At 41.0% G+C, this 24,350-nt stretch overlaps 4 protein-coding genes, 1 long non-coding RNA gene and 3 other non-coding genes across 11 annotated transcripts; 6 read left to right on the top strand and 2 right to left on the bottom strand.

Moving 5' to 3' along the window:
* Positions 1-352: 352 nt before the first annotated feature.
* On the bottom strand, positions 353-5,322 carry LOC103993594 (transcription factor IIIA). 2 transcript variants are annotated; one of them, XM_009413718.3, is made up of 7 exons: positions 5,167-5,322; positions 4,590-4,763; positions 4,185-4,328; positions 2,686-2,965; positions 2,059-2,294; positions 1,032-1,175; positions 353-700 (listed from the first exon to the last, which is right to left on the bottom strand). In XM_009413718.3, exons 2-7 carry the CDS (start codon positions 4,761-4,763, stop codon positions 530-532), a joined length of 1,149 nt encoding a protein of 382 aa, XP_009411993.2. In that variant the 5' UTR covers positions 5,167-5,322; the 3' UTR covers positions 353-529. The 2 variants fall into 2 exon arrangements, with proteins under 2 accessions (XP_009411993.2, XP_064934400.1); XM_065078328.1 differs by lacking the exons at positions 4,590-4,763; positions 5,167-5,322 and adding an exon at positions 3,600-3,784 and having other exon boundaries at positions 4,185-4,323.
* Positions 5,323-5,896: 574 nt separating this feature from the next.
* On the top strand, positions 5,897-6,039 carry LOC135591901 (small nucleolar RNA snoR134). The gene has a single exon (XR_010478667.1). It is a non-coding gene; the product is annotated as a small nucleolar RNA snoR134 (small nucleolar RNA).
* Positions 6,040-6,184: 145 nt separating this feature from the next.
* Positions 6,185-6,300, top strand: LOC135591884 (small nucleolar RNA Z278). The gene has a single exon (XR_010478649.1). It is a non-coding gene; the product is annotated as a small nucleolar RNA Z278 (small nucleolar RNA).
* Positions 6,301-6,823: 523 nt separating this feature from the next.
* On the top strand, positions 6,824-6,927 carry LOC135591897 (small nucleolar RNA snoR97). Its single transcript, XR_010478662.1, has one exon. It is a non-coding gene; the product is annotated as a small nucleolar RNA snoR97 (small nucleolar RNA).
* A 406-nt stretch (positions 6,928-7,333) lies between these two features.
* LOC135587202 (zinc finger protein CONSTANS-LIKE 2-like) lies at positions 7,334-8,948 on the bottom strand. Its single transcript, XM_065078325.1, has 3 exons — positions 8,137-8,948; positions 7,739-7,907; positions 7,334-7,663 (listed from the first exon to the last, which is right to left on the bottom strand). The coding sequence occupies exons 1-3, from the start codon at positions 8,659-8,661 to the stop codon at positions 7,629-7,631; spliced, it is 729 nt and encodes a 242-aa protein (XP_064934397.1). The 5' UTR covers positions 8,662-8,948; the 3' UTR covers positions 7,334-7,628.
* Positions 7,463-8,030, top strand: LOC135587204 (uncharacterized). Its single transcript, XR_010475795.1, has 2 exons — positions 7,463-7,599; positions 7,725-8,030. It is a non-coding gene; the product is annotated as an uncharacterized LOC135587204 (long non-coding RNA).
* A 498-nt stretch (positions 8,949-9,446) lies between the features above and the next one.
* LOC135587201 (G-type lectin S-receptor-like serine/threonine-protein kinase At1g11300) lies at positions 9,447-15,516 on the top strand. Of its 3 annotated transcripts, none has more exons than XM_065078323.1 (8): positions 9,447-9,879; positions 11,065-12,538; positions 12,887-13,000; positions 13,078-13,295; positions 13,991-14,201; positions 14,339-14,576; positions 14,680-14,830; positions 14,904-15,516. In XM_065078323.1, exons 2-8 carry the CDS (start codon positions 11,260-11,262, stop codon positions 15,219-15,221), a joined length of 2,529 nt encoding a protein of 842 aa, XP_064934395.1. In that variant the 5' UTR covers positions 9,447-9,879; positions 11,065-11,259; the 3' UTR covers positions 15,222-15,516. The 3 variants fall into 3 exon arrangements, with proteins under 3 accessions (XP_064934395.1, XP_064934394.1, XP_064934396.1); XM_065078322.1 differs by having other exon boundaries at positions 10,046-12,538; XM_065078324.1 differs by lacking the exon at positions 12,887-13,000 and having other exon boundaries at positions 9,447-12,538.
* A 4,010-nt stretch (positions 15,517-19,526) lies between these two features.
* Positions 19,527-23,496, top strand: LOC103974887 (G-type lectin S-receptor-like serine/threonine-protein kinase B120). The gene is made up of 7 exons (XM_065078321.1): positions 19,527-20,957; positions 21,313-21,426; positions 21,504-21,721; positions 21,995-22,205; positions 22,329-22,566; positions 22,670-22,820; positions 22,894-23,496. Exons 1-7 carry the CDS (start codon positions 19,676-19,678, stop codon positions 23,209-23,211), a joined length of 2,532 nt encoding a protein of 843 aa, XP_064934393.1. The 5' UTR covers positions 19,527-19,675; the 3' UTR covers positions 23,212-23,496.
* Positions 23,497-24,350: the final 854 nt, after the last annotated feature.

Raw genomic sequence — 24,350 nt, 5'->3', positions numbered from 1 at the left:
GCAACCAAAAACCTCCCTATAAATTTTCTTCAAGTCAGTGTCCAGAACATCGACAACTTCACATGATCTTATTTTTCTCTTTTAATATATATTTTTAGATGGATAAATCAATATTAGGAAATCTCCTCATCTCCTGATATGGCATCCGAATGTTCTGCCCATTTTACCCGTGCACTCATCATCTAATCCCCATCAATTAGAGAAAGCATCTGCCGAAGCCAGAAGTTGACATCACTCGCATCAAGCAGAGAACCAACGGCACAAGAACAAAAATGCGCAACAATTAACACGAGCCATGTGCAGTTGGTTCCAACTCAAATTCAAAATCACAGTGGCGGTAGGAACACGGAGCTATCATCCAAGGCATGCTTGATTTCATTGTGTCATTATCAACGAGTCATATTACAAATCACAACAACATATAGTTACATATCTGTTCATTGTGTCATCATCATCTAAAGGTCGAGACGTCAAGGAAGACCACTGCGTGTATCATGTATCTGTTCATATCTACTCAAAAGGCCACACACTACTGTTCATTAAGCAACCATCTCAAATAGTTGACTCCATCATCAAGGACAGAAGCTCGACTCAGAGGAACCACCCTCTTGCGCTGTAGCATCTCTACGGACATGCATTTCCGTTTCCGTCCACCCCTTGGCCGAGAACGCAATCGCTCATCGGTTTCGATGAAGTCACCCTGCAGTAAAGAGTCCAAGAACATATCAGAAATCATGAACATTAAAGGTAGGTGATCAAATAGGAGTGTTTTGTTCCACAAATGAATCCTATGAATTAAAAAAAAAAATGAAGAAAAACTCATTGCATCGGTTGAGAACACATCCAGACGAGTTTTTATTTTCCCTACAGCATGAAGATTCTTTCTAGGGAAGAACACAAGAAAAATAAATCCTAAAGAATATTAGTACTAAGAAATTTGTGATCCTATTGGTCATGCAAACCCACATTAGACATCTTTTCAGCACTTTAAAACCCTTGACCAATCAAAGTGGAAGATTTAAGTGACTTACCTGAACATGATCGTGAACACAAGATTTCTCATGCTTGTCCCTCACGTGCTTATAGGGAAACTTCTTCCCACATCCCGAGAACTGACAGGTGAACGGCCTCAGTTTTTCATGTACGGCTCTTATGTGCTGTCTGAGATTTGATGCCTGAAACAAATCACAACATACTTTACAATCACGGAAAGCAAAAAAAACACCTGATTACCAATAGGAAATGCGTACATCAAATATCAGAGTATTGCATAAGCAAAAAAAATCAGCTTTTAATCAATCACACCATTATGAAAAATTGATACAGATGAATCTAACTGTCAAAAAACAGACTTTGTTAGATTTGTGTGTGGGCTCAGGATACACCACTTTGTTAGATTTGTGTGTGGGCTCAGGATACTCGTCGGATGTATCCCCAATTTCAGCATTGAGGAACTTTTACTATATCCAGAATACACAAGTATCTTGAACAGAGAAATGAAACCATGATCACTGTTCCATACATCTTACTACAGTACTGTTGATCAGTAATGCATAATGATAACCACCAGATGCAACAAAATCTTACTCTTTACAAGATGGGCTATATTATCTCAACACCAATGTCTAACCAAATTAAAACTGACACAATTAAATGGTAAACATGTAGATGAATGTATTGTATTATCAAGACTTCTACAATGAACTATTATTAGATCCAAAACTGGTATTTGAACTGCTTCGAAGAGAAGGATCATAGTGTAAGAGAAGCAAGTTAAAAACAAACAGAAGAGGATTACAGGTTTTCTATAACAGAAAATTTAAAACAGCAACATATTGCTTTTCTTACAGAGTAAAAAGTCACAAGCAAAATACTAAAAATGAACTACTGAAAAAAATGGCCACCTAAATAATTCTTCTATCAAGAATCATTTTTGAGTAATTTTATATAATAAATTTAGCCTCGCTATATCGGTATGCATCACCAATCTATAAGAAAGAAAATTCATGTACATTCTAGCATAATTTAACAACATAAACAGATATGTTCGGGTCTTACATTTGAAAATGTGCAATTGCAATCTTTGAAATTGCATTCGATCCTCTCAGTCTTCTCATTCAGCTCATGCTTGAGTTCGTGTCGCTTAAAGTTCCTCTTTAGTTGCTTAGTCCCACAGACCTCACACTCAGCATATTGGTGACAAGTCCTGACGTGAGCTTTAAGACATTCTGCATTTGTGAATGTTTTTGTACAGCTGGGTTCACAGCAAACAACTTCTGAACAATCCATTTTAACTGCAGAACATTAAGTGGTTTAGCTGACAGAGTAATAAAGGAAAACAAGTTTTTCATATGACCTAATTACAATGAGAAAATAGCATACTATATGACCCCTGTAAACAAATGTATATCGAGATAAATTAATAAAACCTTGAAACTGCAGAACTGACTGATATTGAAGTAATAAAACAAATTACAACTTATAATGCAATATAGAAAATTAACAAACAATGAAAATTTTAGCCATTTAATACAAACATTGTGTAGACTCAAACCCAAGCAATCACCTTAACAACAGGTTTATCATTTCCTAATGCGGAGAACTAAAAAAACTAGAATTGACTACAATGTAAATACTTCTCCATGCTTAGAAAATAGATAAAACACCTATAGCAGGGAAATTTACCATGTGCCTCTTCATGTTTCTTTAACTTTGAGGGATATTTGAATGTTCTCCCACATCCAGATTCACCGCAAACATATTGCTTTTGACCTTCACAAGGAGATTCATCTTCATGAATTTCTCTCATGTGCCTCTTCATGTTGGCCTTTATTCCAAATTTGCGATTGCAATTGTCAACAGGGCAAGCGAAAAGTTTTCCTTGGTGAGTCAATAAATGGCGAGTCAAATGATCCTTCCTTCTATAGCTAGCACGACAATCATCCACCGGGCAGGAAAAAGGTCTCTGTACCAAAATCATCAGAAAGTATGCAAAACTAGAATCAGCCCAAGCCAAGACAATCAGTACTGGGACTACCAATAGGAAAGAAAAATGAAAAATGAAGGGCCATCAGCTAACAATGAATTGTAAGTTGTAATAAGAGAAAAGAAAAAGACTTCCTATTCTTTATAAAAAGGTACAAAAATAATGAACTTTAACATGTAGGCAACTTTTATCATTTTGACTTTCAAATAGCATTGCTCTTATTGTAGCACAAATTAATTATTAGCAGGAAATATGAAACAACCAAATCAGAGCTAAGGAACAAATGCATGTTAGCAGAAAATATTTATGCAACTGTGTGATAGTTGATTCCAGGAAACAAAATAAAGGGTTTAAACAACAAACAAAATTCTCCCATATTTGGATGCCTTGATAAAAAAACATGAGAAAGCAGGCTGACAGATCATCCTTACAAGATCCCAACCATCACATTTCTCAAAACCATGGCCATTTGAGAACCTTCCCATCAATTTGGGGATCATCTTACTGGCATCGTAAGACCATACAAGCAACTTCAGAAAAAAAACACATTGTAACTTGTAACAGTTATATACTAAACATCAAATTCAAATAGATATAACAGTTAAAGACAGACCTCATAGAAATTGCGTGATTGAGGCTTTCTTGATGGAGCTTCACAGGAGGTTCCCCCTTCCTGATACTGGTCCATTCAAGATAAGTAGTGTAGCCTCTTCGCATTTTGGAGTTCGTTGCATGGGATCCAATGCTTCACGCAATATATCCATAATCCAGTATTCAAACAGGACCAAATTTTTATGCCTGCAAAACCATTTTACTTTAGAAAAGTCTGTACACAAACCTACCAAACAAATAACATTACCTGCCCTGTTTTAAAATTGTTACAAATAGTAAGCACACAATACATTGAGGTCAAATTTATTGTTACCTTAATCTGATCAAAGTGCTTTCTAAAACAGAATTACAGCAGTCTGAAATATAAATTGCAGAAAATGGTTAAATAAGTACTCAACTCATGCATATATTTGTTTACCACAAGAATCCACCGAAAAGCAGTAGAGTGAAAGAGAAACAGGCATAAGTAAACAAAATATGTTTTTGGTAAATAATGAGTGAAAGCATCTCAACAAAGAAAATGTATACAAGTTAGATGATCTAAGACAAAAGAAAAAATGCATTTCAATTCAGGAAACTGTAGCACCTCAACAGAATGGCTCTGCATATGCTGCTTCAGATGAGCTGGTTTGCGAAAACTTGCACCACACTCCTTGCAAGTATATCGCTTCATTCTGTCCACTTTGTTTATGCCTTCAACTTCATCAGATTGTGCATCTTCCAGTTCAAACTAAAGAAGTTTCAAGGCAGAAAGGAACGGATAACAAATGAGACCCTTAACAATAACAAGTAATGGCAAATTTACTTATTTTACTGCAATTAATCAATTTTAAGATGTGACGTAAATAGGCAATAAATTTTCCAAAGTTCAAAAACGAAGCATATACCCTTCAATCAAATGATCCAGAAATCACATAACCAAATCCCTTCAATCAAAATTCTCAATAACAAAATGGCAAAAACAGCATAAAAAAGGTGTATGGACAAATACCTTATGGTTGGCAAGCATGTGCGCCCGTATAAGATTCTTCTTAGACCTACAAATTCCACAATATTGACAATAGTAGCGCCTGATGTCCCTTTTAGGGGGCTTTTTAATCGCATCTGCTCCTTCGTTATTATTCGTCATCTCATCACCCGACGAACACGATCCAGCAGAGACCATCTACAAAATCAGAAGGTAAATTTAGTATAAGCACATATAAACATCAGCCACTAGTAGGTAGAACATAATTTCATAAGACAATTATGCAGACAACACAATATGGAACATGCAAGAAACAATAAATGGCACTAAATCCACTAAAAACAAGACATTTAGCACTTCAAACACCTAATCAACAAAACGAAAGAGACTAACAACCAGATCTACCTAGTTTATATAAACCTAAATGACAAGAAAAATATACTACGGCTGCAGCTCAAAGACATGTCACAGAAAGCAACAAACACTACAAGAAAATGGATCTAAGCATGGCATATAACACCACGAATGACCTCGAATCAATCAAATAAGAACAAAAAGAGAGCCGAAGTAGGAAAACAAAATCGGCACATCTACGGCGTACCTTCCCCGAGAAGGCTAACGTCAAGAAGGCAAAGCCGTTTAACCGCCAGCAACGGTGGTGACCGCAGTAGAGCGGGAGGAGCGAAGCCTTGCGAGCTGCACAGACAGATCTAGGGTTTGCGGGAGCTTGTCAATATATAGAATGTAAGCGGATCCCGACTTCATCGGACCCAAAATGAACACCCGGATCCTTTTTAGTAGGATCGGGTCAGGTTCCAAAAGGTCCGTTTTGTTGCTCCGAATCCGAGATTTAGATGCATTCGCGGACTCATCAACAAAAACCACCACTGTTGGAAGAAGGCGATTGGGTTCTCCTCTTCGTCTCTCCGGTCGAATTCGGTTCAAGAAATTTCTTGATGGGTTCGATGGGTTCCTCTTACCCTGAACCGGTCCGGCCCATTGCCGCCCATAACAGCCGACATCCTGTTGTTGTTGATGCCAGCCGTTGGATCATAAATTTAGGGGTTGATGTAAGAATATAGCGATAGGCGTCATAACACTAGGGTTAGGGTTTTCGTTCAATCTATAAATTGGGATGTCGGCCACCACTTGCAATTGCGATTGAGGGCGAGAGGAGCGGAGGGGAGAGACCATGTTTGCGGATTTTATGTAGTTCTTTATCTCGGTCTTGTGATTTTTGTTTCTTCGTCGTCTCTTAAAACGTTGGTTATCGCTTCGATTTTGAAAGGGTTTTTGGATTCGCCATTGGGTTTTGGTATTGGAATGCTGAGATGCACGGTGCACCCCGGGCCTCTCTGAGGAGGCCTGTGACGATGGAGGCCCCAGTGCCCGTGCGAGATCAGTCGCCGTTCGGCGTTGCAGTTCTGTTGATTGATTCCGATGACTGATCTGTGTCAAAGAAACGGCTAAATTTGATGCTTTTTTCTAATTACACTCTGCAGTTTGATCTGCTTCGTAAGTTTTCTTGATCGAGAAGTTGTTGCTTTGTTCTGAGAAATCTTTCAAGAATTGCTTCTTCAATTTCGTCTATTTAGCTTTTTTGAATTTGAGATGCGGTTGACTATGATGACATATCCACGTTATGGAGGTGTAGATGGTTCCAAGTTCCTGCTTTGCAGGGAGAACCTACTTGGAGCTGCTACATTCAGATGACATTGCTGGATTTGCCTGAGCCATTGCTTCCAAAACTCATTCCTCTATTGATGGATTCTTAGTATTCATCTGTATTTAAATTTCAGTCGAATTCTAGATCTTTGTAAAAGAAATCGAACAGGTCTAATTGGTATGTTTTATCTCCTTTCTCGATCGATGTTGTTCTCGTCATCTTCAAACTGGATTTGTCTGCAAACTGGATTTGTCTGCAAACTGGATTTGTTGTGGAATCAATCCTTGCATGCAGGGGGAACCTACTTGGGAAACAGCAATTCAACTTGCATAATTGAATTGTTCTCTTTGTGCATTGAAGTGTTCATATAGGGACATAATTTAGCATATAGATCCTTGCATCATTGGATCTTGTTATCTGTGATGATGCCCTTAAACTGGAGTTGTAGTAATTGCAATTCAAAGTGATAGTTTTATGTCGATCTATTGATGCAAATGTTCATTTTAATGGAAATCATCTATCTTGTTCAACATTTTCTTCCTTTTAGTGATCTTCAATCAACATACACGAGTTTAACTATCCTCCATCTGCTGATGAAATGTGGTAATGGAGGCTGAAGAACTCGGAAATGTTTGTGTTGCCATCAGCTTCATCTCCTGATCTATGAGTTTGGAGTTAAATAACAACACGACATTTATACATACTTCAGGATTTTTGTTTTATTTTGCATATTTCCTTAAATTTCGCATTTATTACATTCCAAAACAAATTCATCAATCTCTCGTGTATTAAGAGGTTACTTGATCCTTATAGTTTTTGAAATTATATTAAAATATTTATAATTACGAAAATAAAATATTTACTTTTATAACGTATTAATTTTTATTTTTAATTATATGAAATTATTTTTTTAATTCTGTATAAAAATCTTAATATTTTATTTTCGTAAATATAGAGATCTTAATATATATTTTTAAAAAATATAAAAATCGTAATATTAAAGATAATTAATTATAAAAATAATCTATAATTAGTTTATTAAGAAATAAAAATTAATTATCATTAATTTTTGGTAATGACGTTAACGAAGAAAAAGATTAGATTTAACACAGAATCATATAATTTTCATATTGAAACAAATTTCTCACCCAAATCACACCGGAAAATTCAATTCCTGCTGATTGAATCTGTCCCACACAATATGATCATCTGAATCGGATCAGATCGGTCAAACACATCAAATCAGCAATATGAAAGATACATGAAACCAGATTCAACCATTGCATGTACGGAAACAAAGTGATAAGAGACTTGTCGAGTAAACGAGATGTTAACTCTTACTGAAGCTCGAACGTAGTAGATACAAAGGTGTGTCTTCCACAATTTGATCTTTTGAGTTAGCCCTGTTGTTTCTTGGATTGTTCTGCAATGCCTAAAACACGGGACTTTTTTTGAGTTAGCTTTCTGATGGCTTCGGTTATTGGAACAATTAGGGGGGTGAACTCACCTGGATGGGAGGAAGACAGACCTCCCTGGTTGCCGTGGAAGCGTACATCACCGAGGGCGGAGGTGGAGGAGGTGTCGGCGCGGAGAGGGTTAGGTCTCTTGCGGCCCCTGGAGGTGGCGTCGTCCGACGTCATGTAGCTCGGTTGGGACGAGGAACAGGCGACATCTTCCTGTGATCCATTCGTGGATTATTCGTCCTTTTCAATACTCCTCTTTTAAAAGTTTCGTGTTTGGGGATCAAAAATTCGGTTTTTTTAACATTTTGTGACTAATTTGGAAGGTAATTCATGAAATTTTGTTGCAACGAATCGACAGATGAAGATCGCAATTAGAAATTTGACGAAAAGGGTGCTTAAATTGTTTTAGGGTAATGGAACGGAGAGAAGATGACAGATTTACCTGCGAAAGGGGGAGATTGACATTCACCCGCGTCCGCTTCAAGAAGCCACCGCCACGCTCCCTCCGACCCGCCTCCTGCTCCTCCTCGCTGCTCGACGAGCTCGACACCGGGGGCGGCGTCATCGACCATGGCACCACCTGGTTCTCCCCTTCCTCATCGACGCCATCGTCCTCCGGTTCCTCTGCTTCCTCGTCTTCGTCCTCGTCCGCCTCTTCTCCTCCCATTTCCCCCTCATCCTCCTCCGCCACGCCAACGCCACCTGGTCCTCCGTCTGCACCCCCATCCTTCCTGCCCTCGGTCGCGCACCGTCCGCAGGTGGAGGCGGCGTAGCCCGGCCTGGCGCCCTCCGCCCGCCACGGCGTGGGCGACTGGCAGCTCTGGCAGAGCAGGCACCTGGAGTGGCGCGCGACCAGAAAGTTGGCGCCGTGCACCTTGGCATCGCACTCCCAGCACAGGCTCGCTTGGTCCGACTCGCAGTGCATCCTCGCCGGCCGATCGCACAGCTCGCACTGCTTCACCCCCATTCCTCCCCTTCTCGATCGATCGATCTCTCGATCCTGCCGTCACCGTCACTTCTCTTCCTCCTCTTCGATTTCTTATCCTAGGAAATTAGCAAGAAACAGCGACCCGTTCATTTTCGTCTCACCTGCGCTGAACTTTTACGGCCGTTCTCTGGGAATCTCTCCACGCCTTAATTGTTTATTTCATTTCAGGTAGTATTGCCAAAGTAGGCAAAGTGGAGGAAACGATAAGGACGAGAAATCTGATGGCCATTACGAAAAGAGATTATAACTTCTCTTTTGTCTCGAGGTCCCTTAGCTGGGCGGTAACCGGACTCGGTACAGGGCTAATATTGTCATTTCGCACTTCCTCGGTCCACGCACGAATCCCGGGTCAAGGACGTGGCGCTCAGAAGGGTGGGCGAGATTCCCTGCTTCTGACGTGGCCCCTCTTCCGCCACCAGCCTTCTCACCGGGCCACGTGAGTTCCGTATGCGCGACAGCCTGGCCCGCCTCGTCGGCCTCTCGGGCCCACCTACCGCCTCCAATCATATTTTTTTGATTTTGATGAACTCATTAAAAAATCAAATCACGGAAATCGAGACGGAGAAAAAAAAAGGCCGATATAAAATACGAATTCCTCGTGGTGCGGAAGCGACCACGACGCCAGCGTACGTGATCTCTTACGTGGCAAGCGCTGCCACGTACTCCAGACTCTTCTCCGTTCCTTCCCGAGGATAAGACGTGCTCCTCCGGTGCGCGCACCGCGGGAACTCCAAACCGCGTGATTTCTTCGAACGAGTGGTGGGTGGTCCAGGGACGGGGGACGAGCGGCGTCGAGGGGGCAACCGGCATTTCTCTAGCCACGATGCCGATCCTGTCGCACGCTGGGTCCGTGGTCTTCGCTCGGCCTGGTCGTCGGATCACGATCCGACGGCGGTGGGCGCCGGATAGAAGGTTGCGGTGGCTGGTGACCTCGGCATGGGCGATGAAAAAAGATGTGGCCCGAGGAGGCTACGGATCAGAGGGGAGAGGACGACGATGGTGCCGTTGGGGATGGGATGCTGTGATCATCACGTGGGCATGGGGCGGATGGAATGTAGAGAGACGGGTGGGACAGGGATAGGCATGCTTGGCCTTGAGGGGGGATGTCCTTGGACATCCATCTTTGAACCTGGACTAGGAAGAATACCTGGCTGCCGATGGCTCAGAATAAGGATGAGTATGATGGGCGTAAAAATGGTACGTCTTCTGCTGCTGGTTCGTCCGCATCTCAACTAGTTGTAATCTGATCCACCATGACTCAGAACATGCTGCCTAATTACAATGAGCATGAGAAAACTATTTCTGTAAGCAAATCATGTAGTAGTTTACATCTACCTGTGTCTGCTAATCCTGTGTGTCGTAGGGTTGTGATGGTGTTGCCTCTACTGTCAAGTATGAGGGAGTGGAATGCAAAGATTAAGAGACATAGAAAGAAGTAACAAACATCACAAACACGATTCCCCTGTTAAGAAAGAGATCCATGTCGCAGGACTTGCTAAAGGTCAGGGATGATGAAGACTGATGTTATCATGGTTCTGTTGTTGGGGTCTGATTTGGTTTTGGGGACTTGGGGTTAATCTTTTGGTGCATATGGTTGTCTTATACATGAACACAATCAAATTCTGGGAGTCTTGCGTTTATTTATCCTACTTTTGATCATGATATCATCTTTTGATACTCTAAAAAGGAGAACATAAATGAGATAGGTAACATTCTGGATGAGGTCAAAGCAAACAGAAACTTTTGATGGCATCTCAAAGAACACACAAGGATCAAAATGCAAATACTAAGATCGAATCTCTTGTTGTTCAAACAATCACCATTTCATTTTAGGTTGCACACCAAGATTGATGATCCCAAGTTTTGACTTCTATCAGCTGTTCATTTGTCACTTCGGTAGGCTTCCTGAATCAAATTTCCATTGAGTCAATTTACTTCTCATGGTTTAAAGCAAACTCCAGCTGCAGAGTCAAACAAGGAAGTTGCAATTCTCTTCCTGAGTTCCTGTTGCAGAGTCAATTTACTTGTTGTTGGCGTTCTGAGCTAAATTGTTCTCATCATGAAGACAATGGCAGGTCTTCACTTCCTGGAAGCCTCTGCTTTCTTGTTTCCGATCTTTCTACATTCATTCAAATGATCGATCAGGTCAGAACCTTCTTGGTTGGTCAATGCCAGCAATCAAGTGGGGCATGCCTGGATCAGTATGTTGGACTAATCCCTTGCACTGCTATGAGAAGAGTCCAATAAGGCTGCTACGATCAAAGTCAAGGACATGGTGCAGGGGTCATTTTGCTTGTCATGCACTCTTCTTGCACTGTCTTCTTGTGACATTCTGTGGTTTGATGTTCTGAGACCAGTCTAACAGTTTGGATTCTTCTTTAGCATTTGTGAACAAAACAGGGCAAGTTAGCACCCACCAACTACAATTTGATCACTGCTTAAATTATGGAGTTCAAAATCTGCAAGCAGTTTCAAGTCCCTTCATAGAGAGGAAAGAAAGCAAAAAGAAGAAATCCTAGCTATCTACTTGCAAGAATCTCAAATGCATAAAGGTTCACAAAAAGAAGCTGCAGACTGATGGTGAGGCTACTACCGTACGTTGCAATCTTCTTGTTATCATCTCTATCTCTTCTACTGCTTGGTGCTTCAGATGACAGGCTCACTCCCGGGGAATTCATCTCCCTGAATGAGACTTTGGTCTCCGATGCTGGAGAATTTGTGTTCGGCTTCTTCTCTCCTACAAATTCCACTGGTGATTTCTATGCTGGGGTGTGGTACAACATCCCTCAGAGGACGGTCATATGGGTTGCCAACAGAGAGCAGCCGATCAATGATTCCTCTGCGACTCTTCGAATCTCTGATGACAGCAACCTCGTCATCATGGACTCAGAAGGAGGCATCTTCTGGTCATCAAATTTATCAGGCTTTGGCACACCAGGCAATGACACAGCAGCAGTGCTGCTCAACTCAGGAAGTCTGGTTCTTAGAGCAAACAGTCATAATATATTGTGGCAGAGCTTTGATCATCCTACGGACACCTTCGTTCCAGGTATGAAGATCCAGTACAATTTCGGCAAACACTCAGCCAGGTACATTACATCTTGGAAGGACGCAAATGACCCCTCACCAGGGAATTTCTCCCTTGGCATTGGTTCCAGCACTGCTGCCCAGCTCCTGATTTGGTCGGGGACAAAGCCCTACTGGAGAAGCCAAGTGTGGATTGGGAAAATATTCACTGGATCACGAGCAATCAACACCACCGCTGTGGCATACTTAACAGTGCTAGAAGATGATGATGAGATCGGCATCACATTAAGTGTCTCAGATGCATCATTGTATATTAGATACACATTAAACTATTTAGGACAGATTGAGTTACTGATTTGGGATAATAGTTCCAAGAATTGGACAAAGTACTCATCTGTGCCAAATGACAAGTGCGAAACATATGGATGGTGCGGTCAATTCGCGTATTGTGATAGTACTGAATCAGTGCCAGCATGCAAATGTATGGAAGGATTTAAGCCCAAGGTTCAGAGTGACTGGGAGAATGGGAACTTCTCGGCTGGTTGCACCAGAAAGAAGGCATTGAGGTGTGGTGATGGTGATGGATTTCTGAGAGTTGAAGGCATGAAATTGCCAGACCATGTTGTGTTTCTTAGGAACAGAAACATCGGAGACTGCAGAACTGCATGCCTAACCAATTGTTCCTGTACAGCTTATGCTTATTCTGATGTGACAACGGGAAACGAAACGTTCTCAGGGTGCTTGATTTGGGTGGGAGAGTTGATAGATACTGAGATGGTAAGCAGTGGTGGGGAGGATCTCTATTTGCGCCTAATGGATATTAGTTTAGGTATGCATTTTATCTCTTTCCCTTTGGATATTATTGTTTCAATGCAACACTGGTTGTAGTATGTGGTAGTCTTGTTGAGGATGTGGAGCATGAATACATATTGATCACTGCAGGAAACTGAGCTTTCCACTGACATATAGCTATTCTTTCTGCTATCTACAATAGAATTTTTTTTCCTTTGAGACGATCACATTGTTCCTGTAATGAACCTGGACACTGCATCGTCCTGGCAGACCTACAGTCATAATAAGACATGCTGCACCATCTTGAATTCTTAGGAGCTTTCACTCGACAATGCTTATCGGACTTTGTTTCAGAATATGCATCTGAAGTTATTTCTGTAAACAGGAACAGCAGGAAGCAAGACGAAGACTAGGAGGATAGTAATTATAGTATCTCTTTCTGCGATTATCGTTTCTTTGGCCTGCATCTTTATCTTATGGAAGTTCAGTGAGGGTTTAGGTAAGTTGTGTCCCTACAAATTTTAGGAACCAAATTGATCAGCTATGAGAATTTAATTGACTCAATTGCCTAACCAGGTGTATTCAAGGATCGAAAGAAAGGAAATCTACTAAGTGATCTGAGCTCAGGGACAGACTTTGCAAATAACATATCTGGCTCGAACGAATTCATAGAAAGGCAGCCTCATCAAGGTCCAGAACTTCCGCTAATTGGTTTTGAGAACATACTCTTTGCCACAAACAATTTCTCCGATTCAAATAAGCTGGGACAAGGAGGTTTTGGCATAGTTTACAAGGTAAGTATTAAAACTGAATTTATCGTAATGTTGAATTCTTGATAATGTTGACCTCATTTTTTCTTGTGGTATATAGAACTTCACTACAAATATTCCTTTGTCACCAACCTCAGACCCTCATCCTATATATCCTGTTACATGATTCAATTGTTCAGTATTTTTTAAGGAAATTTAATTTTATCATGATTCAACGGATTGGGTCATTATTGTGGAAGAAATTAGTATATAATATACCCATAGTCTCCTTTAGTGCTAAGTTCTCTTGTTATGTGTCAAATTTTTCTGAAGCATCTGTTTTTCGTTTTTTCCAAAATAAAGTGCGTGTTTTTCTTGTCTAAAAAAGAACTTGCTGCTGTCATCCCTTTTATATTTGTTCATTAAGACTATGTATCCATCACCATAATTGTATGTGCCACCAAAATTCACAAAGTTGGGTGCCCAAAATTGACCTTAATTTTTCATGATTATTAGTGTTTCTGACATTGCCTTATTTGTCAATGATTTGTTAATTTTACAATTAGCATTATTCATTTTATTAATATGTTACTTTATATAGTGTATAAGAAAGAAAAGGAAAAGGTCATGACCTTCCTTGTGAGCAGATGGATTCCTCGATGTCTATTAGATATAATATGACAAAGGATATCAATGATGACAATGAAGTTGATTTAAGAAAAAAAAAATTCTAATTTCAGGGAAACCTACCAGGAGGACAAGAGATTGCTGTTAAAAGACTCTTGAGAGGATCTAGGCAAGGTTTGGAGGAGTTCAAAAATGAGGTCATTTTGATTGCCAAGTTACAGCACAGGAACTTAGTCAAGCTTATTGCTTGCTGTATCCATGGGGAAGAGAAGCTACTGGTCTATGAGTACATGCCCAACAAAAGTTTGGATTTCTTCCTCTTTGGTTCGTTATAGTCCTTCACTTTCTTGTAATCATTGAGAAATCCAGATTTAGCTATAACTGATGCATCTTAAGACTAGAACATGAATTTTGAGACCAAAGATTCATTATCTTGGTTGGTCTTGTTGATCTTTTTGCAGATCCAACACAGAAAGCAAAGCTTGACTGGGGAAAGCGATTCAACATAATCAAGGGGATCGCTCGAGCACTTTTGTATCTACACCAGGACTCGAGGCTTCGTATAATTCATCGGGATCTTAAAGCCAGCAACATTCTGCTAGATGCAGAGATGAATCCAAAGATATCTGACTTTGGTATGGCAAGAATTTTTGGTGGCAACCAGGATGAAGCAAGCACAAACAGAGTCGTCGGAACATAGTAAGCATCATCCCCTGCGGCATCATCGATGTGTGTTCATGTAACACATTGATTTACTAGATTCTAATCATGGATGTAATTCATGTGGTGTGATGCCTTGTAGCGGTTACATGTCTCCTGAGTACGCAATGGAGGGCCTCTTTTCCGTGAAGTCTGATGTCTACAGCTACGGAGTGCTCTTGTTGGAGATTGTGAGCGGCTTTCGGAACAGCAGCTTTCACTTAATCATGGACTTCCCAAACCTTCTAGCTTACGTAAGCCGGCACTGAGATTTCTTGAGATTTGGCTATGACTTCTCTTTCTCACTTTGGACCTTCAATGATTCAGGCATGGGAACTCTGGAACGAAGGCAAGGAAAATGACTACGTCGATTCATCCATCGCCGACACATGCTCTCCGACCGAGGTGTTGAGAAGCATCCATGTGGGCCTCCTGTGCGTGCAAGATAGCCCGAACGATCGGCCAGCCATGTCTTCGGTTGTCTTCATGCTGGAAAACGAGGAAGCCACAATCTCTGCAGCACCCAAACAGCCCATCTTTACAATTCAAAGAAACCTGAATCCAGATATAGGTCATCCACCAGATGACACCTACCTGGTGTATTCTTACAACAACATGACCGTCACAGCTGCAGAAGGACGCTAGAGACCCATCTCAAAATATGTTGAGCAGAGACACCAACAAGCAAGCAGAGGTCTATTATGTAGAAAATTCACTTGTTTGTGAATCTATCGCGGTGTATTGTTTGACATCGCATTCTGCCTTCAGGTCTGACAAATGACAGCCACAACATGATGGGACTGTCGACGTTATCACAACTTGCAGTAGTGACTTTGACAAAAGATTGTCATTGAGGTATTATATATAGTTCGAGACACTTGTGACGGAATATTTGATGTGATTTCTTTATTTGATTTGATATAATTTTAGCTTAATTAAATCTGATTGGCAATGTGACGAGGACAAGATGGCTCTTTTATCTCTTCTCCTCCTGCTGTGCGCCCTCATTTTGTTCATCTCATCGATCGAGGTGCTATCTGCCCTCGAGGTGGAAGCGAAAAGCCGATCTCGTTTGTCGACCACCGCGTGGCTACAATGTATGATCGTTGAGAGAAACCTCGGTTCGATTCTTGGCTGCGCTAGGAACCGAATCCTCGATGTCGTTGCACGCTTTGCCTCCCCCGACGATGACCCGATGCCCTCCACGCACACATGCATCATCGGCTCTGCGTCAGCCAGCGATACACTCTCCGTGATCTTTACCAATCCCTGTTCCCTAGCACCTCAATGCCATCAACTTGTGGCAGTTGAAGAACCTTCAGGAGAATGGTACGCCCGTCTAAATTTGCTCTCTATTAGTTCTTTTGCTCTGCTTGTCGAAGAATTCCAACTTCATTTTCATGGGATTGTATGCTCAAGGCCATCGAATTATCAAATGTGTTTTGGATTTCGATGATTCAACTTATATTTTGCATTCAATTATCAAAATGTTCGGTGATGTACATGGAGAACTCTTTTATAGTATGCTCCCAATACAATTACTCCTGTGATCGATGTCAATTATGGGGGGCGGCGCATGATTCTTGTGGACTTTATCGCTATTGCACTATATCGAATATAGGATATAATAATATCCAATCAATTCAACCTCGTGCAGAGGAGTCAATCACGTGATGTTGTGATGTCAACTTTAAGGTTCCATGGTGTGTTGTTCGTATAATATTGGGGTGTCGACTATATGGCATTGAAGTGTTAACTACTTTCTTATCCCTATATTAGTTACCCTCTAGCGCCATGTGATCAACATTCAGCTCCATATGACCAACACCATAACACCAGGTAACTAACACTGCAGTATAATGTGACATGCACCATAGTGTCATTTGAACGACACCATATAAACATTATTATAGTGTCACATGATTGACACCTCAGCATTATAGATCCATATGTGGCCAACACCTCGGCAGGAGGTCATTATCGTACCTTAGATTTGACGTATTGTGATCATGATTAAATTCAAAAGAAGTGTGCATCCCCCTTCCAATAATTAACGTTGATTACAAGAGTAATAGTTCTAAGAACTTATTATAAAAAGGACTACCTAAATATGCCTCCGACACTTCAAACAACCTAGTCTAAAAATATAAGCTAATTTTTTTTAATTCAAAACTAACTTCATCGGAGACATATCATCAAAAATGCTCTTAGCGTAGTGTCATGGATAAAATTATAAATAGAATGTTTAATGTAATGCTCTTGCATGTCCATGTCTTTTGGTTTGTTCATGGTTTACACAGTATATAAAGGGACGATCGAAAGCTTAATAGCCCCAAGTTAGTTTTGAATAAATAAAGGTTGTGTCATGTGGATACTTATGGGAGATATCGGTTAGTAGTGGACCATTTTGGATCTTTTGTTGTGCGACCATTCAGTAAAGTCTATTTGTAATTTGTATTGGTCATAAAGTGTTTCTTGAAATGATTACTTATGGATCCCGAGTTAGATGTTTTCTTGAACCCTTTTTTTTTTGTAGGTCCTAAGAGACCATAGGAGGTTTCGGGAAGACTGACCTTTGTGAACAATTATGTAAGGGTACCACACGACTTAGGTAAAACCAACTAAGTCCATGACATAATTTTCCGGACATATCAAAGTTGAGCAAGTGATGTGTCCACATACTTGAGAATAGCATGAAATAGGAACCTCGTTTGGTTAGTACTATATATTGATATGATTGACACCTCAGCATTATGAGATCCATATGTGGTCAATACCTCGGCACGAGGTTATTATCGTATCTTAGATTCGACATATTGTGATCATGATTAAGTTCGAAAGAAGTGTGCATCCCCCTTCTAATAATTAACGTTGATTACAAGAGTAATAGTACTAAGAACTTACTATAAAAGGACTACCTAAATATGCCTCTGACACTTCAAACAACCTAGTGTAAAAATATAAACTATTTTTTTTTAATTCAAAACTAACTTCATCAGAGACATATCGTCAAAAATGCTCCTAAAGTAGTGTCACAAATAAAATTATAAATAGGATGTTTAATATAATGCTCTTGTATATTCATGTCTTTTGGTTTGCTCATACTTTACACAATATATAGAGGGATGGTCGAAAGTTTAACAGCCCCAAGTTAGTTTTGAATAAATAAATGTTATATCATGTGGACACTTGTGGGAGATATTATAGTGAACCATTTTGGATCTTTTGTTGTGCGACCATTCAGAGCTTATAAAGTCTATTTATAATTTGCATTTGTTATGAAGTGTTTGTATTAATTGTGGATCCCAGGTGAGATATTTCTCTAACTCATTTTTCCCTTTTGTAGGCCATAGACTATAAGAGGTTTCAGAAAGACTGATTTTTGTGGACAACTACGCAAGGGTGCCAAATAACTTAGACAAAACTAACTAAATCCGTGACATAATTGTCTACGCTATTGACTTGAGAATAGCACGAAATAGTAACCTCGTTTGGTTAGTACTATATATTAATTTGGAAATGCTTGTTTGCTAACCGATCAAGGTTTGTTTAATAAGACGATATGGTCATTTTACATTAATTAGAACACTAGGACGCGATATTTGATGCCCTCTGACCTATCCGTTCCACTGTCTTCGATCTTCAAGTAAATAATAATAATAATAATAATAATAATAATAATAATAATAATCATCATCATCATCATCATTATAACGGCAAAATCAGAATCGAGCGTTGAAGAGTAATTAATGTTTTGCATACAAATGCCATCTCATGGCTGTCGTTTGGATCACGAACATTGTCTGCTCACCAACTTACATTTGGCCATGTCCATGGAAGCTACTTACGTTGTCAGCTCTGTTGCTGCAGCTAATTCTTTGTTCTCTCTCCCCCATGGACGATCGATGCCATCTTGAATCATGTAGCAGATGTTGTCGTCGAATCTTGATGTTCCATGTGAAGAATGATGTTATCATGGTTCTGTTGTTGGGTTCTGATTTGGTTTTGGGGACTTGGGGTTAATCTTTTGGTGCATATGGTTGTCTTAAACATGAACACAGTCAAATTCTGGGAGTCTTGCGTTTATTTATCCCACTTTTGATCATGATATCATCTTTTGATACTCTAAAAAGGAGAACATAATTGAAATAGGTAACATTCTGGATGAGGTCAAAGCAAACAGAAACTTTTGATGTTCCACCTTTTGATGGCATCTCAAAGAACACACAAGGATCAAAATGCAAATACTAAGATCTAATCGCTTGTTGTTCAAACAAGCACTTTTTCATTTTAGGTTGCACACCAAGATTGATGATCCCAGGTTTGGACTTCTATTAGCTGTTCATTTGGCACTTCGGTAGGCTTCCTGAATCAAATTTCCATTGAGTCAATTCACTTCTCATGGTTTAAAGCAAACTCCAGCTGCAGAGTCAACACAAGGAAGTTGCAATTCTCTCCCTGAGTTCCTGTCGAGGTGGCGGGGGGGTCATGCACGTGTTGTTGACGTTCTGCGCTAAATTGCTCTCATGATGAAGACAATGGCAGTCTTCACTTCCTGGAAGCCTCTGCTTTCTTGTGTCCGATCTTTCTACATTCACTCAAGGTCGACAATGATCGATCAGGACAGAACCTTGTTGGTTGGTCAATGCCAGCAATCAAGTGGGGCATGCCTGGATCAGTATGCTGGACTAATCCCTTTCTCTGCTATGAGAAGAGTCCAATAAGGCTGCTGTGATCAAAGTGAGGACATGGTGCAGGGGTCATTTTGCTTGTCATGCACTCTTCTTGCACTGTCTTCTTGTGACAATCTGATGGTCAGATTTTGAGATTCTTGCAGAACGAAGATGCCAATCCTGTGGTTTGATGTTCTGAGACCAGTCTAACTGTTTGGATTCTTCTTTAGCAATGTGTGAACAAAACAGGGCAAGTTAGCACCCACCAACTACAATTTGATCACTGCTTAAAGTATGGAGTTAAAAATCTGCAAGCAGTTTCAAGTCCCTTCATAGAGAGGAAAGAAAGCGAAAAGAAGAAATCCTAGCTCTCTACTTGCAAGAAGCTTAAATGCACAAAGGTTCACAAAAAGAAGCTGCAGACTGATGGTGAGACTACCACCGTACGTTGCAATCTTCTTGTTATCATCTCTATCTCTTCTACTGCTTGGTGCTTCAGATGACAGACTCACTCCCGGGGAATTCATCTCCCTGAATGAGACTTTGGTCTCCGATGCTGGAGAATTTGTGTTCGGCTTCTTCTCTCCTACAAATTCCACTGATGATTTCTATGCCGGGGTGTGGTACAACAACATCCCACAGAGGACGGTCATATGGGTCGCCAACAGAGAGAAGCCGATCAATGATTCCTCTGCGACTCTTCGAATCTCTGATGACAGCAACCTCGTCATCGTGGACTCAGAAGGAGGCATCTTCTGGTCATCAAATTTATCAGGCTTTGGCACACCAGGCAATGACACAGCGGCAGTGCTGTACAACTCAGGAAATCTAGTTCTTAGAGCAAACAGCCATAATATATTGTGGCAGAGCTTTGATCATCCTACGGACACCTTTGTTCCAGGTATGAAGATCCTGTACAGTTACCGCAAACACTCAGCCAGGTACCTTACATCTTGGAAGGACGCAAACGACCCCTCACCAGGGAATTTCTCCCTTGGCATTATTTCCAGCACTTCTATCCAGATCCTGATTTGGTCGGGGACAAAGTTCTACTGGAGAAGCCAAGTGTGGATTGGGAAAATGTTCAGCGGATCACAAGCAATCAACACCACCGCTGTGGCATACATAACAGTGCTAGAAGATGATGATGAGGTCTACATCACACTAGGTGTCTCAGATGCATCATTGTATATTAGATACACATTAAACTATTTAGGACAGATTGAGTTACTGATTTGGGATAATAGTTCCAAGAATTGGACAAAGTACTCGTCTGTGCCAAATGACAAGTGCGAAACATATGGATGGTGCGGTCAATTCGCGTATTGTGATAGTACTGAATCAGTGCCAGCATGCAAATGTATGGAAGGATTTGAGCCCAAGGTTCAGAGTGACTGGGAGACTGGGAACTTCTCGGCTGGTTGCATCAGAAAGAAGTCATTGAGGTGTGGTGATGGAGATGTATTTCTGAGAGTTGAAGGCATGAAATTGCCGGACCATGCTGTGTTTCTTAGTAACAGAAGCATCGGAGACTGCAGAACTGCGTGCCTAACCAATTGTTCCTGTACGGCATATGCTTATCCTGATGTGACCACGGGAAACACAACGATCTCAGGGTGCTTGATTTGGGTGGGAGAGTTGATAGATACCGAGATGGTAGGCGGTGGTGGGGAGGATCTCTATTTGCGCCTAATGGATATTAGTTTAGGTATGCATTTTATCTCTTTCCCTTTGGATAGTGTTGTTTCAATGCAACACTGGTGGTAGTATGTGGTAGTCTTGTTGAGGTTGTGGAGCATGAATACATATTGATCACTGCACGAAACTGTGCTTTCCACTGACATATAGCTGCTATTCTTTCTGCTATCTACAATGGATTTTTTTTTCCTTCCTTTGAGACGATCACATTGTTCCTGTAATGAACCTGGACACTGCATCGTCCTGGCTGACCTACAGTCATAATAAGATATGCTGCACCATCTTGAATTCTTTGGAGCTTTCACTTGACAATGCTTCACGGACTTTGTTTTAGAATATGCATCTGAAGTTATTTCTGTAAACAGGAACATCAGGCAGCAAGACGAAGGCTCGGAGGATAGTAATTATAGTATCTCTTTCTGCGATTATCGTTTCTTTGGCTTGCATCTTTATCTTATGGAAGTTCAGTGAGGTATTTGGTAAGTTGTGTCCCTACAAGTTTTAGGAACCAAATTGATCGACTATGAGAATTTGGTTGACTCAACTGCCAAACCAGGTGTATTCAAGGATCGAAAGAAAGGAAAACTACTATGTGATCTGAGCTCAAGTACAGACTTTGCGAACAACATCTCTGCTTCGAACGAATTCATAGAAGGGCAGCCTCATCAAGGTCCAGAACTTCCGCTAATTGGTTTTGAGAACATACTCTTGGCCACAAACAATTTCTCCGATTCAAATAAGCTGGGACAAGGAGGTTTTGGCATAGTTTACAAGGTAAGTATTAAACCTGAATTTATCGTAATGTTGAATTCTTGATAGTGTTTGACCTCATTTTTTCTTGTGGTATATAAAGCTTCACTACAAATATTCCTTTGTCACCAACCTCACTATATATGTTACTTTATATAGTGTATAAGAAAGAAAAGGAAAAGGTCATGACCTTCCTTTTGAGCAGATGGATTCCTCGATGTCTATTAGATATAATATGACAAAGGATATCAATGATGACAATGAAGTTGATTTAGAAAAAGAAAATTCTAATTTCAGGGAAACCTACCAGGAGGACAAGAGATTGCTGTTAAAAGACTCTTGAGAGGATCCAGGCAAGGTATGGAGGAGTTCAAAAATGAGGTCATTTTGATTGCCAAGTTACAGCACAGGAACTTAGTCAAGCTTCTTGCTTGCTGTATCCATGGGGAAGAGAAGCTACTGGTCTATGAGTACATGCCCAACAAAAGTTTGGATTTCTTCCTCTTTGGTTCGTTGTAGTCCTCCACTTTCTTGTAATCATTGAGAAATCCAGATTAGCTATATTTGATGCATATTAAGCCTAGAACATGAAGATTCATTATCTCGGTTGATCTTGTTGATCTTTTTGCAGATCCAACACAAAAAGTAAAGCTTGACTGGGGAAAGCGATTCAACATAATCAAGGGGATCGCTCGAGCACTTTTGTATCTACACCAGGACTCGAGGCTTCGTATAATTCATCGGGACCTTAAAACCAGCAACATTCTGCTAGACGCAGAGATGAATCCAAAGATATCTGATTTCGGCATGGCAAGAATTTTTGGTGGCAACCAGGATGAAGCAAACACAAACAGAGTCGTCGGAACATAGTAAGCATCATCCCCTGCGGCATCATCGATGTGTGTTCATGTAACACATTGATTTACTAGTTTCTGATCATGGATGCAATTCATGTGGTGTGACGCCTTGTAGCGGTTACATGTCTCCTGAGTACGCAATGGAGGGCCTCTTTTCCGTGAAGTCTGATGTCTACAGCTACGGAGTGCTCCTGTTGGAGATTGTGAGCGGCTTTCGGAACAGCAGCTTTCACTTAATCATGGACTTCCCAAATCTTCTAGCTTACGTAAGTCGGCACCGAGATTTCTTGATCTTTAGCTATTACTTCTCTTCCTCACTTTGGACCTGCAATGATTCAGGCATGGGAACTCTGGAACGAAGGCAAGGCGAATGACTACGTCGATTCATGCATCGCCAACACGTGCTCTCCGACCGAGGTGTTGAGAAGCATCCATGTGGGCCTCCTGTGCGTGCAAGATAGCCCGAACGATCGGCCAGCCATGTCTTCGGTTGTCTTCATGCTGGAAAACGAGGAAGCCACAATCTCTGCAGCACCCAAACAGCCCATCTTTACAATTCAAAGAAACCTGAATCCAGATACAGGTCATCCACCAGATGACACCTACCAGGTGTATTCTTACAACAACGTGACCGTCACAGCTGCAGAAGGACGCTAGACACCCATCTCAAAATACGTTGAGCAGAGACACCAACAAGCAAGCAGAGGTCTGTTATGTAGAAAATTCACTTGTTTGTGAATCTATCGCGGTGTATTGTTTGACTTCGCATTCTGCCTTCAGGTCTGACACATGACAGCCACAACATGATGGGACTGTCGATGTTATCACAACTTGCAGTAGTGACTTTGACAAAAGATTGTCATCGAGGTATTATATATAGTTCGAGACACTCGTGACGGAATAAATGAGGACGAGCGTGGAATAATTGATGTGATTTCTTTATTTGATTTGATATAATTTTAGCTTAATTAAATCTGATTGGCAATGTCACGAGGACAAGATGGCTCTTTTATCTCTTCTCATCCTGCTGTGCGCTCTCATTTTGTTCATCTCATCGATCGAAGTGCTATCTGCCCTTGAGGTGGAAGCGAAAAGCCGATCTCGTTTGTCGACCACCGCATGTCTATAATGTATGATCATTGAGAGAAACCTCGGTTCGATTTTTGGCTGCGCTAGGAACCGAATCCTCGACGTCGTTGCACGCTTTGCCTCCCCCGACGATGACCCGATGCCCTCCACGCACATCGGCTCTACGTCATCCAGCGATACACTCTCCATGATCTTGGCCAATCCCTGTTCCCTAGCACCTCAATGCCATCGATCTCTAGCGATGTAGTGCTTCGCGGCGCATCGGATCTGCAGGAGGGAGGCCAACGTCTAACAGTTCAAGAACTTTCACGAGAATGGTACACCTGAAGTTGCTCTCTATTAATTCCTTTGCTCTGTTTGTCAGAGAATTCTATTAATTCCTTTGCTCTGTTTGTCAGAGAATTCAAGGCCATCGAATTATCAAATGTGTTTTGGATTCGGATGATTCAACTTATATTTTGCATTGAATTATCAAAATGTTCGATGATGTACATGGAGAACTCTTTTATAGTATACTCCCAATACAATTACTCCTGTGATTGATGTGTACTTTATCACGATTGCACGATGTCGAATATATGATATAATAATATCTAATCAATTCAACCTCGTGCAGAGGAGACATCACGTGATGTTGTGATGTCAACTTTAAGGTTCCATGGTGTGCTGTTTGTATGGCGTTGGGGTGACTATATGGTATTGAGGTG

The sequence above is a fragment of the Musa acuminata genome, chromosome BXJ1-8, assembly GCF_036884655.1.
Source record: "Musa acuminata AAA Group cultivar baxijiao chromosome BXJ1-8, Cavendish_Baxijiao_AAA, whole genome shotgun sequence".
Taxonomy (NCBI): Eukaryota; Viridiplantae; Streptophyta; class Magnoliopsida; order Zingiberales; family Musaceae; genus Musa; species Musa acuminata.
The sequence above is the reverse complement of the archived record's forward strand: the minus strand, read 5'-3'. Positions and strand labels throughout refer to the sequence as shown.

Coding starts and splice junctions, on each gene's coding strand:
- LOC135587201 (XM_065078323.1), top strand. CDS start 11,260: ATGGTGAGGCTACTACCGTACGTTGCAATCTTCTTGTTATCATCTCTA. Junction 13,001..13,077: donor GAAGTTCAGTGAGGGTTTAG/GTAAGTTGTGTC, acceptor TTGCCTAACCAG/GTGTATTCAAGGATCGAAAG. Junction 14,831..14,903: donor TCCCAAACCTTCTAGCTTAC/GTAAGCCGGCAC, acceptor TCAATGATTCAG/GCATGGGAACTCTGGAACGA.
- LOC135587202 (XM_065078325.1), bottom strand. CDS start 8,661: ATGGGGGTGAAGCAGTGCGAGCTGTGCGATCGGCCGGCGAGGATGCAC. Junction 7,908..8,136: donor TCAATCTCCCCCTTTCGCAG/GTAAATCTGTCA, acceptor AATGGATCACAG/GAAGATGTCGCCTGTTCCTC. Junction 7,664..7,738: donor TCTGTCTTCCTCCCATCCAG/GTGAGTTCACCC, acceptor CCCGTGTTTTAG/GCATTGCAGAACAATCCAAG.
- LOC103974887 (XM_065078321.1), top strand. CDS start 19,676: ATGGTGAGACTACCACCGTACGTTGCAATCTTCTTGTTATCATCTCTA. Junction 21,722..21,994: donor GTTTTGGCATAGTTTACAAG/GTAAGTATTAAA, acceptor TTCTAATTTCAG/GGAAACCTACCAGGAGGACA. Junction 22,206..22,328: donor TTTGGATTTCTTCCTCTTTG/GTTCGTTGTAGT, acceptor ATCTTTTTGCAG/ATCCAACACAAAAAGTAAAG.
- LOC103993594 (XM_009413718.3), bottom strand. CDS start 4,763: ATGGTCTCTGCTGGATCGTGTTCGTCGGGTGATGAGATGACGAATAAT. Junction 2,295..2,685: donor GAAACATGAAGAGGCACATG/GTAAATTTCCCT, acceptor AATGTTCTGCAG/TTAAAATGGATTGTTCAGAA. Junction 701..1,031: donor GTGTTCACGATCATGTTCAG/GTAAGTCACTTA, acceptor TCTTTACTGCAG/GGTGACTTCATCGAAACCGA.